Here is a 21,804-nt window from a genome sequence, read left to right as displayed (position 1 = left end):
TCCAGACTGTGATTTTCCTACAGCTCCTGTCCCTTCTTTAGAAAGAAAAACATGGGTGTCTCATTCCTCAGCCAGTGGTTCCTATTCCTTGGTTTGTCTTTGTCTTTTAAGCCTACCTCCATTTCCTGGTTTGAAAGTTTTGATAACTGATTGCTTCAGTAGCAAGTTTCTTATTCCCATATTCTGACTGGGCTGACTTAAATGATCCATTGTCTAGATTTCTGACCTCAGATTGCTATAATGTCTTCCTGCTTGGATTCCTGATTCCTGACAGCTGCCTACCCATCATATGCTTCCTTACTTAGATTCTTGACCTCTGAAGGCAGACTACCTCCTCCAGATCTCATCTGCTTGCTAGGGTACCTGTCCTTTCCAATTCTCACACACCCTCTTCTCCTGTAAGTTTTTTTCTCTAGGCAAAATATTCTCAGTTCTTTCTAATGATCCCTATATAGCATGGTCTTTAGTCACCTCAGTGTCTTAGTCTAAACCATTTGGGATGTATTCCATCTTGACAGTATCCTCCTGTGTCCAATGTCTGAGATATGCTTTGACCAAGGCAGAGGATATTGGGATATTCATCTTTTTTTTTTGTTTTGGACACTGTACCTCAATTAACACAAACTAAGTTGACGTTCTCTTCTTTTGGGAGTGAATCACATCTGACTCATGTTGAGCTTTCAGTTCACCAAAACCTCCCATGTTTTCCTTACACAAACTCTTATCTAGTTTCTCTTTTCAGGCACTTTTGAATTGGATTTTTTGAGTTTGAGACTTTTTATTTATCTCTATTAAACTTCATCTTGTTAGATTTGGCTCATTATTACAGGTTGTTGAAATCTTTTTGGATCCCAACTGTCATCCCATACATGATTTATGCCTCCCAGCTTTGGGACATCTAGAAATTTGATAAGCTTGTCATTTAGTTCAGTTGCTGAGAAAACAGAGCTAGGCCAATGAGAAAAGTCTGGGATGTTTCACCAGAGTTACCTCTCCAGACTGATATTGGTAAATAGATAATTTTAAAAAGCATTTATGAAACTTTCTAGTAACCATTGTGCCAATAGAAAAATAAGAAAGTGCTTGTTTTCAAAGAACCCACACTTTTAATAGGGAGAGACAACACACACACACACACACACACACACACACAAACACACACACGAGGTTTCAACTAGAAGTCAGATTGAAAGGCCCAATAGTCCTAGATGGTAATTATACGAAAGATGTAAATCTATCTATTTTGCTCCTGTAGTCCAAGGGCCACTGGGCCTTTCGATCTGACTTCTAACTGAAACCTCCTATTTGTGTTGTCTCTTCCTATTAGAATGTTGAGTTCTTTTGATAAAATCAGTGCAGTGGATATAGCACTGGACTTGGAGTCAGGCGGACAGAAGTTTGAATCTAGCCTCAGACTAGCTTATGACCTTGTGTAAGTCACTTCTCCCTGATTGTCTCATTCCCATGACCATCTCCAGTTCTCCTGATGCATATCTGGCCCCTGGATCCATATGGCTCCAGAGGAGAAATGATGACTTAGCACAGCACCCCCTAACTCAAATCCAGGTCACATGCATGTCAAGGTATGACCTCCCTGATGCCATGGGGTTTTTTTTGAGAACAAATGTCAAACATAATCAAACTGGATAACACATCTCCAAAGTTATCTTTATGTACTCCATTGTGTTGCCTCTTATTTTATTTATAACTATTATGACTCCTATTTATTTAGAATTTTATGGTTTCCTAAGGATCTATTTTAGGGGTTAAAAAATTTTTCCAGATCCTCTTATCCAATCCTCTCATTTTACAGATACAACAGACCAAAATACTTGACCCTTAATTGCCTGTGATGGATGGCATATACATAGTATTCCTATTCAATCTAACTTTCAAATACTCAAATAGATTTATGATCTCACCATTTTGGGAGTTTTCTCTAGCAATTCTGATCACAGCCCATTCGTGGCTACCCATTTTATGTGATTCTTGCTTCTACCAAAAGTTCATCACAGGGGAGTCATCCAACAATCTAGATCTTTCCATATACATATATATATATATATATATATATATATATATATATATATATATATATAATTCCCATTAGTCTCTCAGTTTGACTCTCTGTCATCTCTCATTCTTGTCACATGACTGGACCATCATCCCTTTCTATTAAACAGGGCCTTGATGATTTTTTTCTTCTTCGAATTCCTTATTAGTTATATGTGGCAACAAGATCACACACCATAAACCTCTCTATTGCATTTCATAAGCTATTCATCTTCAGAGGCAATGGTGTTCTATTGCTTATCTATATAGACATTGGCAAAATGTTAGCATTGAAAAGACAGTCCTTAGCTTTCACAGGAAGCTTGAAGGCACTAAAAGTGATTTGCAGCTGCTCTTTTCCTCTCATTCAGCTTTGGACCCAGATAATTTTCCATCTCTATCATTTATCACAGGTAGATATACTAATAGGCCTATATTATTTGTCTATTAGAGAAAGCTAGATGGCTCAGAGGATAGAGTCCTGGGACTGGAGTCAGGAACACCTGAGTTCAAATCCAGTCTCAGACATTCACTCATTGTGTGACCCTGAGAAAGTCACTTGACTTCTGTCTTAATCTAGTGGAAAAGGAAATGGTAAACCACTCTAATATCTTTGCCAAGCAAACGCCAAAAGGGGAATCACAAAGAATTGGATATGACTGAATGAGTGAACAATAGCAACAATAGGCTGCCCAACCAAATGCATGTTGAAATCTGAACAATAGACATTATTCATCCACTTGATCTTTCCTGTGGGAATGGACCTACCAAACTTCTTTGGATAATTACACATGACTTCTAGGAGGCTTTGAGAAGTTCAAGGGCCTAATGTGATTAGCACAATATCACCCTTTCTACTCCTCTCCCCCCCCCCCCCAGAAAATCAAAAGAAGCATCTAGAGAAATTTACCACTCCTCTGGATCTCCTTTATCACAATGATGAATATCTTTGCCACACAACCCTGTCTCTCTTTTATACCTCACCTAATGTTTATTATCAGAGGATCATTGAACAAATTGTTTCTGTTGTTATGTCTTCCAAGGAATCTTTTATGATTTTGTTGTAAAGGAATATTCATTAAGGTGACATTATATCCTTTCGAATCAAATTCTTTTCACAACAAGTAATAATGACAAAGACGTCTTATATTCTTTACATCTTTTGGTTTATTGTGAAATGGTAAAAAACAGGGTCTACTATTGAATATTAATCATGGACGGTTGCTCTCTAGCAATATCCTCATCAAAATGCCCCTGATTTACCTTCATAAATGACATCTGTCCTGACTATAAAAATTTTATCCAGATATTTAAACAACATAACACAAGGAGAGTACCTTAATCAGAAAGTACCTTAATCAGTGGATATTTGACTTACTTGCCAAATGGAGATACACACACACACACACACACACACACACACACACACACACACACAATATTTTGATGATGACTTTTACTTCTTTTCTCTTTGGAGTTTCTCATTGGTTATGTGTTATAGCCAAATCACACTCTCTGTTGTGTTTTGTTTGCTGCTCATCTTTATATCTTCAGAGGCAGTGGTATTTTGTCTCACTAATGTATTGAAACACTGGCAAAAGGTTAGCATTGAAAAGATGGACCTGAGCTCTCAGAGGAAGCCTGAAGTCACTAAGAGTTTTGCAATTTTCTGATAGCAATTCAGTCTACACATGGCTATAATAAAATCTTACAATGAAAGATGACAGTTAATAACAGAATTTTAAGTGTTACAAAGCATGTGACAAATGCTATCTCATTAGATTCTTTTAATCATCCAGGAAAGTATGTGCTGTTATTATATGGGTATTATTATATGCATGTTATATTATATCCATTATCATTATATAAGGGTATCATTATATCCATTTTCACAGATGAGGAAACGAAGGTGGACAGAGGCTAAGTGACTTGCCCAGGGTCCCCAGCTACTAAGTATTTGAGATAGGATTTGAACTCAGGTCCTCCTGACTCCAGGTCCAACTTTCTTTTTATTGAGCCATCAGCTGTCTAATAGAATTGTCTCATAAAGTAGAGAAGGTAAAAACCAGCTTAAAGTAAACTTAGCAAGCTATTGTACTAAGTAAAGTCATCCCAAAGACATTAAAGATGAAAATGGAAGGAAGACTATAACAAAGAGGGAAAATGGAAAATATTTGAAAATGCCATTTCAAAAAACCGTTTCTCCATCAAGGTTAGTGCAAGCATTACACCTAGACCCTAACATCAAAGTTCTGTGTGCATATGGAAGAGGTAGAAATGTACTAGAGAGAACAAAGACAGGAAAAGCAGCTGAATTGGACCAAGAATGTATAAAGGTAGTCTATGCTGGAGGTAATACAATTGTGGGAGCAGAATACAAATTATCCAAAGGGAGGAAGTTATGGGAAAAAAATTTCTAACCTCGTAAATGTTGAAAAAAATCTCTGAGGAAACATCAATCACTGCTCACCTATCTACCTGCTCTCCCATCTATGCAAAATTAAATTTAAAAAGCCTCTAATATTCCTGTACAGATGAAGAAAACAAGGTGGATCAGTGAAAGAATTATCTAACATAACTTGTCTGTCATTTTCAGGGATAGGACCCAAGTCTATGTCCTCTAATGCCAAAGTAGGTTCTTTCCACTATAATGTACCTTCTCTTGATAATCTAGGATCTTAGGGTAGGTTTTTGAGCCTCTTTGTAGAGAGGAGCAATATGACTGAATATGGGGGGAAAACATTTTACTGCCATTGATTGGTACCTGAGAAGACCTCTTTTCAAAAATATTGTCTCTGTCTCCAGACTTGTACCTTAGAGTTCAACCCTTATTCCTTCTCAATTGTTTGCTGTTGCCTCCAGAAGGGGTTTCTAGCAATTTTCTCCCTTCAGCCAGGTAGATTGCCTTTCCCTTGGCTGGAAGCAAAGCTAATGATGGGGAAAGAGCACACGGCTCAGTTGGAGGACATAGTCTAGACAGTACCTGGACTCATCATTAGTCTTTAGGATACTGGCTTTCCATCATCTGGAATTTGAGTGCCCAATGATTTCAGTTCAATTTTCAAGACCATTTGCTCTTGGATTCATGGTTTCTTTTTGATGGCTCTTTTTTCCATTGTTGTGAATTTCTTGATTTGTGCCATTCTTTTTTTTTTAAGGTTTTTTTTTTTTGCAAGGCAATGGGGCTAAGTGGCTTGCCCAAGGCCACACAGCTAGGTAATTATTAAATGTCTGAGACCAGATTTGAACTCAGGTACTCCTGACTCCAGGGCTGGTGCTCTATCCACTGCGCCACCTAGCCATCCCGATCTGTGCCATTCTTGTCAACATCAAGGAAGGCAGTCCGTGGACAAAGTTTTCTAGAGTTATAATAACTCTTGGATTAGATAAAAATACAAAAACAATCTTTATTTCCAGTGTGGATTCCTTTTTTGGTAGTGGTGACTGAGTAGTGGCAAGAAGAAGATGTTAAAAATCACCGAGTTTATAGACAACCCACAAGCTTCAAATTAGCCATTTAATACTCAAAAGTACCATTTCTGTTCCCCAATCCAGTGAGTCATCATCTTGATATTCTTACCCTAAATGGAACCAGAAGACAAAAAATCTCTAAGCTTCTTGGGGGCAGTAACTACTTCATCTTTGTATTCCTAGATGCAGCACTGTGACTGACCCATCATTAGTTCTTAATAAATAAATTAATAACAAATAAATAATTAGTCAAATAAATTAATAAAGGAGTTATGCAAAGATGACCCAAATGACCCAGAAATTCTCCTTGTGAATACAGATGTGGATAAATAAATTGACTTTTTTCTACAAAATCTTGATCATATTATCTTGTGGGCTTCAAGAAGATATAGAAGGCCCAGTAGTCACATTCAGCAAACAGGTTAAATCAGGTTGAAAGCAATTGATAGATCTCAAACCTGATGGTGAGTGAGGGGGATAGCTAACAAGCACATGAAGACTACCCTGAATGGGTAGATGAGAACAATTTGTTCCAATGGTCCCACTTAAGTAGGCTTTGTGGAGTGTATAACGTTTGGTTTGACATTGAAGATGCCATGGTCATCTATTACAGCCTAGACCACTGTCAGTTATTCTGACTTTTGTCCTGTCACTGGTCTTCAGTGACTCTGGAAGAGAGAGTGAGGCTGATGACTTTGTGTAAGTAAGTCAAGACATCACCTCATGATGTCATTGGTTCTCTTTGAAGTGAAGGATGAATTACCATTCAACCATAAGTAATAAGACATAACCACAATGAAGATGAATAGTGACAAATGAGATTAGAGGATGAATCATGGTTTTAGAACTGGAAGAAACCTCAAAAGTCACCCAGTCAGCCCCCACCCTTGCCTCATTTTACAGATGAGGAAACTGAAGTTCGAAGAGGTTGGAGACCAAGGTTACACAGGTAGTTAAGCATCACAAGTGTGATTGGAATCCAAATTTCCCAATTCCAGAGCCAGAGCTCTCTCCTCTGTATCACCTGGGCAAAGTAGTTTATAAATATAAAAGTGTTTTAGAAATGTCTTGAAAAGCATAAAGAAGGAGAAAAATTCTCTGAAGAACTCAATACGGTCCTTGAAATTCAGTTGATATAATATGATATGATATAAGAAGTTCCTTATTGACGTCTGCATATGGTGGGCAAAAAGTAGGAATATTTAGAATAATAAATATATCACTAAAGTCTTCTTTTTTAAACAATTTAAAAAATGTTTTTAAAAATCACTCATATTTTCCACTACATTCCTCCCTCCTATCTGTCCATAGATAGAAACCATCACTTATAATAAAGAATAAAATTAAAGTTCCAAAAACTAACTAATAAATCAAGAGTCTTTCTCTTTTGGCCCTTTTACTCATATTTCCTCTTTGAGGTTAAATTTTGATTGTTTCATTGTTTTTTTATTTACATATTTTATTTGCTTTATATACTTTTTTCCTGGTTCTGATTATTCAACCTTGCATCAGTTCATACGAATTTCCTTATTCATCATTTTTTCTCTTTTCTTTCTTTCCTTTTTTTTATTGTTTTTACAAGACAATGAGGTTAAGTGATTTGTCCAAGGTCACACAAGCTAGTAAGTATCAAGTGTCTGAGACCGGATTTGGTCCTCATTATTTCTTACCAATAATATTCACAGTTATGTACCTCAATGCATTTAGCCATTCCCCAATGATTGGATATTTACTATTTTTCTAATGAGATTCTATCACAAAAAAATACTGTCATAAGTATTTTAATGTATACAGCATTTTTCCTTCTATCATTGACCTCCTTGGGGTTTATATTTAGTAATGGGTTCTGTGGATCACAGAATGTGGACATTTTATCTGTGAAATTCCTTCAAGGGATATTTATCTTTCAGATTTAGAGAATGTTAAAGCTGGAAGGAGCTTAAAGATCAATTAGTACAATTACATTTTATAGATAAGGAAATTGAGGTTTCAAGAATGAAAGCAACTTGTCTGATTAGGACTCATCTCCATCTCCCACTTCATTACCCCTTGCCACACTAGTTTAGTCTTTAGTTGATTCAGGTTTTTGTCAAATGCCTCCTGGGGGACCAATCCAATTTGTTTTGCTTTTTTAGGTTTTTTTTTGCAAGGCAAACAGAGTTAAGTGGCTTGCCCAAGGCCACACAGCTAGGTAATTATTAAGTGTCTGAGACCAGATTTGAACCCGGGTACTCCTGACTCCAGGGCCGTTGCTTTATCCACTACGCCACCTAGCTGCCCCTGGGACCAATTCAATTTGAAGCACTAGTAGAGGTACAGTTGTCAATCCATCTGGGGAAAGAAAACACACATAGGGTCCAACATGAGGATGATAAGAACAGCCCCTAGGCTCAGACATTTTCCTCTATGGACTGCTCAGGTGAGATCAAAAGGCCTTTAAAAATACTGTTTCACCCCCTTTTGCAATAGAAACCCCCTCCTCCCATAAAACATCCCTAGAATAGCTATGAGCTTATTTATTGTGTCTAGTTTCTACTCAATATTTTGAGTAAATGATTAATTCATATTAGATCTTTGGCCACATCAAGAAAGCAAAGCAGTTGATATCATTTGTAGGGCAGGAAGGCAGCAAGTACTGTCAGGAGCCCCAAAGAGGGTCCTGGCCTCTCTTCTAATCAAAGGCTGCCTATAAGAGCAAAGAGGGATGGGGTCTTCTTGCTAGCCCATTGTTCTCTGTAGACTGAACTTTTTGCTTTTTGAAAGTATAGGAAAGCAGGAAAGCCAAGGGGGACCCATTTTGCGATTTCTGCATTTCTCCACATAGCATGCATCCATAGGAAAAAGTATTCATCATTAGGCTATGCTATATAAACCACTTGAGATATTAGGGTTGGACTGTGCTAAATAGCTGGGTAATAATGAATGTTTCATAAGATCAGTGTCAGTTGTATCCATAACAATATTCTATTTCCTTCCCTACTCTTTTACATCTGTATAATCTAAACAGTTAGAGACGGAAAACCCTTAGTACATGGAATGGAGACTCAGCATTGGAGCAAACTTAGGACATCAGCACTAAAGGGCAGCTTAGAGCATAGAACTCAGGATGGCAGAACTGGAAGAGAGCTTAGAACACAGAATAGACTTCTGTCTCCTGGAGGTGATCAAGAAAGGGCCAGAGGATCAACCATTGGTGATACACAGTGCTTGGCTTGTATGCTCTCGATGGATGCTTACTGATTAATTGATGCTCGCGAGAGGGGTGCCATATTAGATGGTCTTTACAGATGAAATTGGGAATGCCTGGGAACTCTTTGGGACAAAGGGAACACAATGGTTCCCTGTCTGCTCCTGGTGGCATATGAAGGCACTACAGAGTGGGGGAACACTGCCTTTAAAATGATTCATCACAACCAAAGAAGAGAGGCCAGAGACAAGGCTTCTCTGTGTCCAGTCCAACCAGAAATAAGAGTAGAGGCAGGGAATTGCCAAGCTCCAAAGTAGAAAGAGCACGCGGAGGATGGAGGGGTCACTGGGTGGAGTCTTCCCAGAGCATTTGGCTTTCACAGATAAAAACCCAGATTTCAGGATAGGTCAGGAAGGGGCAGTAATTCCATTGACGTCTCACAGAGCTTAGGTTGGAGGAAGAAAGGGGGGAACTAAAGTAACAAAGAGTCCAAGCCTGCTCTCTTGACTCCAGAGTCAAAATCCGTTAGAAAATCTGCCCACTCAAAATCCATTAGAAAAACTCTAAGGGTTTCTGTCCCATGGCAAGAGCCATGTGGGCAGAGCCCAACTGGCAGTTCTCCAAACCAGTTCTACATATCTAATAGCTGCTTGGCAAGGGGAAGAAAGAAGGGAAGAGGGTTTTATCTGAGCAGGAGAGGTGGGATTTCTGTGCATATTGACCTTGATGAGTTGCAAATAAACATGCATGTTTATTTTTGAGTTAATGACTAAGAGACCTTTGGTCAGGGTAGTTTAGTAGAAGAATAAATATTTCATAGGACTAGCAAACATTTCTTGGTTGATCAAAATTCACTAGTTCAGTTTTAGACATGGAAATTGAGTCAGCAGCAAGCTTGGAGTGAGGTTTCAGAGGACTGAGGATTCTCAGATTGTTCCCAGACTTTCAGACTCTTGGAATGGGTTGGACCTTGGAGGTCAGGTGGCCCATCCATACCTGAAATGGAAAACTTCTTCAGCAAGTCCGGAGTAAGTGGTTTTCAGCCTTTCCATGAGGAAGTGTCCCACTTTGTCTGGTGACCCTGCCCTCCTTTGTTCCAATTTGGAGATCTCTAGGTATTAGAAGAAGCTACTCCTGCTGTCAACTCAACTCATTTCTCTTTGCTTTGTCTTTTGGGTCAAAATGCAGACAAAGCTATTCCTTCTTAGTCCTTCTTGCAATCAATAAACATCTATTAAGCACCTACTTTATTCAAGTCCTGGGAAAACTAAGAAAGGCAAAAATTAGGTCCTGCTCACCAGGAGCTCCCAATCTAATGAGGGAGGCAGCTATGTACACACAAGATATAGACAGGACTAAGTGGAGATAATCCACAGAGATAATACATGGCTCCATATTGGCCAGGGATTGGTGAGAGCTTGGTCCTCCATGGGGATGGTGTGATGGGAAGGTCCTTCATCATCTCTATTTCCCATGAAGGTGTCTGACATCAAGTATCCATGGTTATCTCTCCTTCTGGAAAGGTCACTGTCCCTAAGCAAGGGTGGGCAAAGGCCAAAGTGCAGAGTTGTTTAGATCTTCACAAAGAGGCATCAGTGAACAGTGAGAGCATGGGTTGCCTCCCCTACTTATATAATATTCCCCTTAAAAAAGAGTCACCTAATTAGTTTTGCCTATCCTCTGGACAGAGGTTTACACTACACCTTCTTAAAAATTGGCTCATGGGGGCGGCTAGATGGCGCAGTGGATAGAGCACCAACCCTGGAGTCAGGAGTACCTGAGTTCAAATCCAACCTCAGACACTTAATTACCTAGCTGTGTGACCTTGGGCAAGCCACTTAACCCCATTTGCCTTGCAAAAACTAAAAAAAAAAAAAAAAAAAGAAAAAAATTTGTTCAAAGGCATTTTGGTGTCACTTGTTCTAGCAAAAGTATGGATGGAGACCTAGACTTGGTGTCAAACAGACCTGTGTTCCAAACCTTCTTAAGATACTTAGGCATAGGACCCTGAGAAAGTCATTCAGACCTACTCAGTCTCAGTTTCCTCATCTGTAAAATGGGAGTAATAAAAGCTATACCTAAATATTTAGTTTTACTTCATAAATTACACATAAGAGAAGTCTTAAAAAAATGAACATAGTATATATTCAGATTCCATGGTTTGTTTGTTTTTCCTTTGGATGTGGATGGCATCATCCCTAGTAGGTCTCTCAGAGATGTTCTTGATCTCTGAACTACCGAAAGGAGTTGCATCCATTATAGTTGATCAATTCGCAATATTGTTCTTAATGTTAGACATACCTTTTGGATTGCTGTGAAGATAAAATGAGGCTATCATAGGCTTATGAGAACCTCAACACACAGGCCCTACCCTCAGAGAGCTTGCAGTCTAACTAAAGAAATAAGACATGTACAGATTTTGAAGGCCATATAGATACTCAGAGAAGGGAGGGATTAATCAGATAACACTCCCTGGAGGAGTTGTAATTTATGCTGGCCTTGAAGAATGACAACAGGGGAAAGCAGACAAAGGGCAACCCGACCACATGAATAGTCTGAGGAACAATCTGAAGGCAAGAAGGAACATGGGGACAAGGAAGAGAGAAGCTTGAATGGATCTGAGGTGCCCAGGAGGAATGGGAGGTGGTGGGGGATGGATTCAACAGATTGCAGAAGTCTTTGACTGCCAGGCAGAAGGTCTTGGTCTTCATTTTGTAGGTGTTGGGGATTTAGGCTCTCTCAACTGATCATTCCCATTGGTCCTGTGCATAACAAACACAGAGCGATGATGTTTCCTTGTCCTCCTCTCCCTATCCTGCCCCTGTCCCAGAAAGGTGTGTTCCAACTCTCCGATGAAGACTATTTCATTGAACCCCTGGATGGAATCAAGCCCAGGCCTGGGGTGGCACAACCTCATGTGGTTTACAAGAGACAGACACCAGAACACCAGGAAGACTGGAGAACGGGTCCCAGAGCACAAACAGGAACCCCCCTCCCCAAGGTCCTGGGTACATGTGGCATCAAAGGTACCTTCTTTTTTTTCTTTAGTGCCCTGGGAAATATACTGGAAACAGAGGTTAAATGAGGGTGGGGACTTATACCTTTCTTTGTATTCTCTGCACTAACAAAGAAGGCACTTAATAAATTTTTTTTGATTGACTGACAGATGGAAGTGACTTGCCCTCTTTTCCTTCCAAAGAAATTGTACCTGGCATTTACTGTTGTCTCACTTATTTGGTTTGGCCAAAGGAGAAGATTGAAAGAACCCCAAAAAACTGCCATCTTTATTAAGGATTTGATGGCTTCCAGATGGATGCTAAGTTTCCAATCTGTGTGAGCCAGTCACTTCAGTCAATCGGACCTGGGTCAGGAAAAATGTGAGGTTTACCTCTCTCTCACCTCTCCACGGAAAGACCTGTTTATCTTAGACTTGGAGTTGGCTGTGACAGTCAAGGCCCCAAGGTTCCAAGGCATCATTCCAAGTGGTAGGTCAAGCTTGGAGATGAAAGATTCCTGGGGAGGCTGGACTCAACCTTCTTTCCAATTCTGTGGCTCTCCATTTCTGCACTTCCCTTGTCTTTCTGGATAATGCAGTTGACAGTAAGAGTATCATAGGGTAATAATAATATAAATAATTAGCATTTATATTGTGATTTAACTTTTACAAAGCAAAACTTTTCTGGACTACCTAAATCTCATTTGATCCTTTCAATCTTGGGAGAGAGGGATTATTACCCTAATTTTACAGTTGGAGAAGTTGAGGCAGACAGAGGTTAAGTGATGGACCCAGGGTCATCTAGCTAACAAGTATCTGAGATCAAATCTGAACTCAGATCTTTCTGACTGGTAACCACCAAGCCAGTTCCAGTGCTGTGCCCGTGAGCTCAAACCTATACCCAGGTCTTTTAACCCAACAGTTAACCCAACAGCCCCAGGGGCCCCATTTTATAGATAAAAAAACCTAAGGCACAGAAAAGTTTAGTGATTTGCCCAGAATTCTACCAATAGGGTCTGAGGCAAGATTTGAATTCAGATCTGAGTTCTGAGCTCTATATATCTAATCAAAACAGTCATAGATTGAGAGATGGAAGGGTCCACTGAGACACCAAGACCAACACTTTCATTTACAGGTAAGGAAACCAAGGTCTATAGAAATTTCACATCAATGGTGGCAGAGAAATACTGTGTATGAGAAGGGGCTTTGGACTGGAGTCAAGGGACTCAACTTCCCTTCCTAGAAAGTTGAGGGATCTCAGATCTCAGTTTCTCTAGGTCTAAAATGAAGCCATTGGTCAAGGTCATCTGTTGTTCCTTCCAGCTCCAAGGTACTATGGGTGGTTCTGATTTCCTTAATGAGTCCTCTGGCCTGTGGCACTGAATTCTGGCTGGTTGAAAGCTGAAGGAAGAACTCCCTCAGATGAGTGCAGCTAAGTAAGGGTGGGAGTGGGGGGCCTTGTGCCATAGTGAGTGTCCTGGAAGCAGGAAATGAGGCACAGTGGACTAGGGAGCATCTCATAGCCCAGCCAAGAGACTGGTTGCCATGGAGATGGAACAACCGGAGGGACTGGGGTGGGGGCAGATATCAGAAAGACTCTAGTAGTTCTCTATCAGCATCCACTGCAGACAGTCTTGAAGCTTGTAGAAAAACCTCTCGAGGGAAGTTGGAAGACCTGGGCATGGGTCTGAGCTCATGGGCACAGCACTGGACCTGACTCAGTGGTACCAGTCAGGAAGATCTGAGTTCAAATTTGATCTCGGACACTTGTTAGCTAGATGACCCTGGATCCATCACTTAACCTTTGTCTGCCTCAGTTTCTCCAACTATAAAATTAAGATAATAATCCCTACCTCCCAAGGTTGAAAGGATCAAATGAGATTAGGTGCTAATGAAAAACATACTCTTTTCTTCACCTTGTGTTGGACTTGGAATCAGAAAGAATCAGGTTCAAATCGCCTCTCTGACCTTTTCTAGCAGTGCAACCATGGACAACTCTAAGTCTCAAGTTCTTCATCTGTAAAAAGGGCATGAAAATATTTGTAGCTCTGACCTCCCAGGGTTGTTTTCAGGCACAAATGAGAGAATGCATGGAAATTACTTTGCAGACTTTAAAACATTATTTAAAACAGCTGCAGCTGCTGTCTTTGAGTCTCAAATTCCCTAGTTATAAAATGGGGATGACAATATTTGCAATACCTCCTTTCCAGGATGGAATAGGAGTTTGTTTGGAGACTCCTTTCCCATCTTAGAAAGCTCAGTTTTCCCTCATTGGTCCTAGGGCAGATGCCCAATTTCCTTCTGAAATAGCCCTGGCTGGTCCTTTATGCGGGAAGGTCTTGTCTTCTCAGATTTGGCACTATTCGTAATCTTTTGGCCATTTAAGGCTGCCTTGTTCCTGGTGGCCATTCCTCTATGGGCTTGGTTGTGTGTGGTAAAATTACAGGTTTTCCAGTTCTGGAAACTTTGAAAACAAGAGTATCATTCCACATTGCTTAGATGTTTTATAACTATTGGGTTTTTGGAGACTCACAAAAGCCAGGAGAGAGAGAGAGGAAAGAGAAATGTTCTTATTTAATCTTTATTTCACAGAAGAAGAAACTGAGTCTCATGGAGACTATCTACCTAGCCCGTAGTTAGACAGCTAGGAGATGACAGAGTAAGTAGAGGCCCCTCACCTATCAAGTCTTGCTCTTTTTTTTACAACTCTCTAAAACTAAAGATTATTATTATTACTATTATTATTACACTCTAGCTGAATTTCAAATAATAATGTTAGTTCACATTAGGCTTTTTCTTTGAGTTATCTAATTTGTTCTTCACAATAATCCTGCCAAGTAGCCTCACAAAGTATGTTATTCTGCCTACTTCATACACATGGAAGATGAGACCCAGAGAGGTTAAAGGAAACCTCTGCTCACTGAGAATAAGTATCTGAGGCCTCAGAGAAGCATGGTTTTATATAGAGCTAGGAAGTTTGCTCAGTGCTTTATATGAAATTTTCTCATTTGTTCCTGTGAGATCTATTCTTAGTTCCTCTTTACAGATGAGGAAATTGAGTGCAGTGGATGGAATGGCAGACCTGGAGAAAGAGAGACTCAACTTTGTGAGTTCAAATCTGGTGTCAGACACTGACTAGCTGTGTGACCCTGGGCAAGTCACTTAACCCTGTTTGCCTCAGTTTCTTCATCTGTAAAATGATCTGGAGAAGGCAATAGCAAACCATTCCAGTATTTTTGCCAAGAAAACCCCATATGGAGTCATGAAGAGTCAGATATGACTAAAAATAACAACCAAAAAATATCAGTCAAACAACAAAGATATTTCCTAATTATGTAACTGATCATATCATTTAACTTCCAAATAAATGACTCAAAAAACTTCCTAGTATATATAAAGATTGTCTATTTGCCAAATCATAGACAGTTGAGGGAATGAGAGTTCCCCGCACTTCGTAGATCCTTTTCATATTCCCCCTTATCTGAGGAATCATGTTAGAATGGGATGATATTAAATCAAGAGACCAGGGCGCTTAGATGGCACAGTGGATAGAGCACCAGCCCTGGAGTCAGCAGTACCTGAGTTCAAATCCAGTCTTAGACAATAAGTACCTAACTGTGTAGCCTCGAGCCAGCTACTTAACTCCATTGCCTTGCCTACCTAAAAAAAATAAAAAAATAAATAAATAAAAATAAAAATAAATCAAGAGACCAGAAAAGAAGGCATTTTATTTTTATTTTTAAAATTTTTTATATTTGGTTTTTGCAAGGCAATGGGGTTAAGTGACTTGCGCAAGGTCAGTTAGGTAATTATTAAGTGTCTAAGGCTGGATTTGAATTTGAATTCAGGCCCTCCTGACTCCAGGGCCGGTAGTCTATCTACTGTGTCATCTAGCGGCCTCAAGAAGGCATTTTAAAACATGGAAGTTTTTCTTGGGTTCTCAAAAGCTTTGCCAGTGGAACATGATTTCTAGAAAGTTCTATCAAACTAGAAAATTTTTTTGTTTTGGTTGGGGTGGCTCCAAGAATAGACCGCCTGCTGTCCAAGAACTGGTCTAATGTGGAGAAGATTACCAGAAGGTTCCCAACTGACAGATGTTTAAGAGACAATAACTTCTCATGAAAAGCTTCATCCCTTCCTATCTACCATTCATTCATTCTTTCTCTCTCTCTCTCTCTCTCTCTCTCTCTCTCTCTCTCTCTCTCTCCCCCCACAGAATCTCTTGAGAAACCAGGGAAGTTCGAAAAGAGGAGGGAAAGGTGGGAGCAGAAGCAACAACAGCAGAGGAGACGGCGGCTGCAGCAGCGCTCCATCAGCAAGGAGAAATGGGTGGAGACCCTAGTGGTGGCAGACAGCAAGATGGTGGAGTACCATGGCTGGGATCATGTGGAGAACTACGTGTTGACAGTTATGAATATGGTGAGAGCTTGGGGCTCTATGTCTGGCTTCCTGGCTGGAGTGTGCTACCTCTGCACTCTGGGGACTTTCCGGACTCTCCTATCAGTGACTCTTCGTGTTGCGTTCATTCCGTTTTTTAAAAACCCACTTATTGAGTTCTGTCTATGAGCAAACCTCTGGGTTCAGTGCTGGGACACAGCCCTGGCTCCTGAGGAAGTATTTCTGGGAGATAGACTTATACACAGATGATTCTGGAAGGAGAAAGAGAAGAACGTAGGAGTTACCTAGGTGAAGAGCAACAAGAAAATAATGGTGGACAGTAGATGTGTCTTTTCCCTAGTGAGGTGGTGGTCAGGGACGATCTCCTGGAAGAGGAAATAGGTCTTGAAAGAAGGAAAGGACTTGACCAGATGGACTTGGGACAAAGCCAATTCCAAGCATGGAAGACACTGATAGGAGAGAGGAGGGAAGCATGAAAAGGGAGGATGGCAAGAGGTTGGCTTGGCTAAGACTTAGGATGGAAATAACTAATCAATCAGCATGTATTAAATGCCTTATACCAAAAAGGGGAGTCTTATGAAACAAATGGACAGATTTAGTTGAAGACAGGAGAACGAATGCTGGAGGTGAAGTTAAATCCTATACCATCACAGGCAAAATTATTCGGCAGTTATGATTTTCCCTTTCCCCCCCAACTAGCGAGTCTTGCTCTTTTTTTTTACAACTCACTAAAACTATGCTTGATCTTACATTCTAGCTGAATGTGTTTTGAATAATAATTATCAGTTCACATTTAGCAATTGTGAAAAGGTTCTATAAGGTGGATTGCTTAGGGCCTTGAATGCCAAGGTCAATAGTTTCGACATTACCAGATAGGCAATGGGAAAGCTGTGGAAAATTAACTTTTAAAAATTTTTTTCTAATTATATGCAAAGGTAGTTTTCTACATCTATCCTTTGCCAAGTTTTTGAGTTCCACATTTTTCTACCACCCTCTTTTCTCTCTCTCTCTCCTCCCATAGTAGTGAACAATTTTATATAGGTTGTACAATTTTATAAGTTGAATATCTTTCCATATTAGTCAAAAGTTTAACTTTTGGTAATCTATAATTCTTATTTTTTTCCTCCTCCATTGAACAGTTATTAAAATCCTACTCTGGGCAAAGCCTTTTCACAGGTGCTTGAAGAGAAGCATAGTATATGAATAGACATAGTTCCTATCCTTAAGGAATCCAAGAGAAAACTAGATGGAGGAGTGATAGCATCTTAGAACCCAGGGAAACTGAGTTCCTAATCAATAAGGTGACTTGCCAAAGATCATATAGGAAGTTAATCACATAGGTAGAACAGAATAGTCAAACCTATGTCCGGCAATAATTAAAGTATGGCCAGAACCAAATAAAAATGTAACTGGAAAATATTTAACAAAATAAATGAAAATAAAATAAAACACAGATCGTGTTAGCATGTGGTTTTCTATGTCACTATGTAATGCATGGACATCTTTATGGAGATTTAGTGGCTCCCTGTTTCTATTTGAGTTTGATACCACTGAGAGATCACAATCTTTAAGTCTCTCATCCCCCTCTCCCATGCCACAGTGTCTCCTCCTACATTTATGAAAAGAAAAGTAATTATTCAGTAAAATTGAACCTCCTCTGTGTCTACATAATAGGTCTTTAATAAATGTTTATTGACAGTTTGTTTTGGGGGATCAGACCCCTAGCCAACCATAAGGATCTCTACCAAGTCAGCCAGGTCCAGTCTCAGATTCCACGTCATAAAACAGAAGGATCGGGGGATTCAGGCTTTCCTATATGTCCTTCCTCAAAGAAGCCCAGTAGGATGGAGACCAGTATTGCTAATCTTGGGCTACATTAGGAAATGCAAGATTCAAGAGATATTAATCAAGTGAAATCAATGAGCATTTATAATCATTTGGAGTTAGGCATTGTGCTGTGTTGGAAATACAAATAAAAGAAAAAAGAATAGATCTTTGTCCTCAGGATGCTTATGTTCTGTCAAAGACAACCCATAAAAGAGAGCTGAAAATCTAGGTAAGGATGAAGAACCCCCATAGGAGCATGGAGGGCAAAGTTCAGAGTTGGAAATAGTCCTGGGAGAGCAGTGGGGTGAGCATGACTGGTCTGGATATTTCCTCAAAATGGACATTCCAAGAGGGTTCAACCAGGGGAAAAAGGTACTGCCCAGGTAAAGAGGTTGCTAGGATTTGGTCAAGAAGTTTGATGAACTAAATGAGATGAAGGTGTAGGAGTGATGCTCTTTCCTGGTTCCCTGCCCTGATGAGACATCATCTGCAGAATTATGTTCATTTTGGACACCATTGTGAAAAGAATGGCACAGTGCTGGTTACTGTTCTTTTGATTAGCTGATGCAGTAACCCATTCCTCCTTCTGCTTGACTGCTCCCTAGTATAGACTTGGATCCCCAAATCATCGCATCTGCATTACAAGAGACCCTAAGTCATATCTAAAAGGGAATCCTTTCTGTGACACCTACAGGTGGTTATTTTCTCCCCTTGCAGACTCTGATGATGAAAACTCACCACTAGGAGAATGCCTTGCCTCTTGCCTTCTCCCATCATTTGCCTGTTGCCAGAAATTCTACCTAAGGTTTTATCTATTTAGTCATAGACTCTAATCCCTGGTCAAATGCAAATGTCCTCAGGAAAGGCGACATTGGGACTGTGTGAATTAATGAATCAGTGTGAATTAGGGACATGACAGAAAGTTTGATAGAGGAAACCTGAAAAAAAATTGCAGAAGACAGGGACCCTGGGTATATATATATGTGGTATGACTTAAGATGAGGAGAGATGCTAGTTAAGGGTAGGAAAAGACTCCAGATGTATTTGGATTGTGACAGCATGGCTTGTGGATCGTAGAGAGCTGGCCATGAAGGCAAACAGACTTGAATGAAAGTCTGGCCTCTGCCAAATACTATATGACCTTGGGCAAGTCACCTAAACCTCTAAAATAACCAGGCAATTTTATAATTTAAATTATAAATCATAGCCAGGATCAGAGACCATGAAGTCTGATATCTCCTTTTTAATTTAATTAAGTAACAAACATGTGCTTTCTATTCTTTCCATCTCTCTTACCCTGCAATTGGGAAAGAAAAACATTCTCATAACAAACATGGATTGTCAAGTGAAATGAATTTCCTCATTTTTCATACTCCCAATGCCTTCCTCCTTCTGCCTCTTCTCTGTCTGGGAATTTCATTTGAAATTCAGAAATCATTTGATTTCTGAAATCATTGATCATTGAATCAGTCAGATCTCTTAGGTTTTACAAAGTCATTGGTCTTTCCAGTGTTGATGTGGTCTCTTGTTCTCCTGGTTCGCTCACTTAACTCTCCATCATTTCCTACAAGTCATCCCAGTTTTCTTGGGATCCACCCCTTTCACTATTTCTTACAGCCCAATAATATTCCATTACATTCGTCTCCTATCATATGTTTAGCTATTCCCCAACTGATGGGCATCCCCTTCATTTCCAGTTCTTTGTTATAACAAAGAAGGCTGCTAGAAGTATCTTTCCAGGGTGGCTAGGTGGCACAGTGGATAGAGCACTGGCCCTGGAGTCAGGAGTACCTGGGTTCAAATCCAGTCTCAGATACTTAATGATGACCTAGCTGTGTGGCCTTGGGCAAGCCACTTAACCCCATTGCCTTGCAAAAAAAGCATCTTTCTACTTCTGGGTTCCTTTCTATTTGAGGATGTAAGCTTAGTATTGTCAGTCTCCTCTTTTACAAATAAGGAAACTGAGTCCCAAGAAGATTGACTGCTTAGCATCATCAAGGTAATAAGTGTCTTGGACTCCAGATGTTTCTGACTCCAGATCCAGTGGTTCTCTCTATAGATAGAGTCTTAGAAGACTAGAAAGAATTGGAGGAAAGAATTTCATCCCCAAGAACTGCCTCTACAGGGGTGATCTTGGGTCTACTATAAACTGTATTTGGACTACTAAAGATTAGTCCTTGGGGCCTGAACTAGGGAAATGGGAGTGCTGGATTCTCTTCCTGGCTTGGCAACTAACTCATTATGGGCAAGTCAACCCTCTGCCTTGGGTCTCAGTTTCCTCATCTTCAAAATGGGGCTTGGCTCTGCTTCATCTCCCACCCCACATAAACTCTTCGGATAAAGCATCTTGGATATGGTCGAGAGTTATCCCCACACACTTCCCCTCTCTTAGCCTTTCTTTCCACCACACATTCTGTTTTTCCATATAACTGTCCATGATGAACTGGCAGCAGCAGCTGCTGTGGCGGCGGGGTTTGGACTCAAGCTGGGTAATTACCTGGCTTGTTTCTCTAGTTGGCTGCCTCCTGATTCTGCCTTCCCACTGCCAACCGTGGCCCTGGCGCCACCTTGTAGCCAGTAAAACAATCTCTTCCTCCTCCTTCTTTGGCAACAGGCATAGTGGAGACACCTCCAGACGTGCCCATTTCAATCCAGGGCCAACTCTGTGGCCCTGTGGGGGAGAAAGATCTGGATTACGAGCAAAAGGCCCATGTTTAAATTTTAGCTCAATCTCTTACAAGCTGTGTGACCTAGGATGAGTTCCTTACCCTCTCTGGGTTTTATTTTCATATCTATAAAATGAAGGATTCATAAATGCTGTGGCTGAGTAGAGTTACAGGAAAAGGGGAACAAAGTCCCTATTCCCCAAGATTTCACACTATATCTGGGAGACAACACTCAGTCTGAATCTTCAAAGTCTCTCTTAGCTCCCTCCAAATCCCAAGAGTTTTATTTATTTACATTTTAAGTAGAGAGGGCAGTTCCTCTGACTTATCCTCCCTCTCCACACATTATCAGATTGCCAACTTTAGAATGTTTAGGTTTCATTTAGTCTATTCTCATTTTCAGAAAAGGAAGCTAAGTTAGTTAAGTGACTTGGCCAAGATCATCAGATTTTGAACCCAGTTTCACTGACTTCAAATGCTGTGCCCTTTTTACCACAGTACACTGTCTCCTACACCATGAGAATATCAAATTACAGCCCCTTTTCTAGATCTGACCTGCCTTATTGCCTCTTGTTAGGATTTAGGATTATTAAAAGTTTCCTCACTCCATCCTACCTCCATGTTTCCAATCCATCCTATGTATGTATATATATATATATATATATATATATATATATATATATATCTATATCTATATCTATATCTATATATATATATATATATATATGGAGAGAGAGAGAGAGAGAGAGAGAGAGACACGATATTCTTAGATTAAGGTTTTGAAAATACCTAATAGAGATCATTTCGTCCAACCTCTTCATTTTATAGAAAGGGGAACTGAGATTCAGAGAGAATAAGTCCAAGATCACAGTCAATCAGCAGCAGAGCACATTTCTACCCCAGAGGTTTGGACTCCAAATTTACTGATGATTACAAAAATAGCTATTGTTTTTCCTGATCTGATCTGAAATCCAGGGGATGCTTGTTTAACAACCAGCTCTCAAAAAAAGTATACCATAACGCGCTTTTCATTTTAATTTGCGTTATTAATGGCATGTATACAGTCAACCTTAAATAAATAAATCAAGCCATGATTTGTTGCATTTGCTGATTTCTAAGTTTTAAATATTGATGCTGACAATTTAAATTGTTGGCTAGTTTGGGTTGACTGGGAGGTGTCTCTCCTGTGCCTGTTGCCAGCTCTGGCC

General features: G+C 40.0%; 1 protein-coding gene across 1 annotated transcript in view; it reads left to right on the top strand.

Annotated features, from left to right (window-relative positions):
* ADAMTS7 (ADAM metallopeptidase with thrombospondin type 1 motif 7) overlaps positions 1 to 21,804 on the top strand; it is a 168,690-nt gene that overhangs the window by 23,709 nt on the left and 123,177 nt on the right. The window contains exons 3-4 of the mRNA XM_074232515.1: positions 11,541 to 11,736; positions 15,922 to 16,124. Coding sequence (XP_074088616.1) covers positions 11,541 to 11,736; positions 15,922 to 16,124 — 399 coding nt within the window. The remainder of the gene's footprint in view (positions 1 to 11,540; positions 11,737 to 15,921; positions 16,125 to 21,804) is intronic.

Source organism: Macrotis lagotis, chromosome 4 (assembly GCF_037893015.1).
Source record: "Macrotis lagotis isolate mMagLag1 chromosome 4, bilby.v1.9.chrom.fasta, whole genome shotgun sequence".
NCBI classification, from domain to species: Eukaryota; Metazoa; Chordata; class Mammalia; order Peramelemorphia; family Peramelidae; genus Macrotis; species Macrotis lagotis.
Note: the sequence above shows the minus strand (reverse complement) of the source record. Positions and strands in the feature narration are given on the sequence as shown.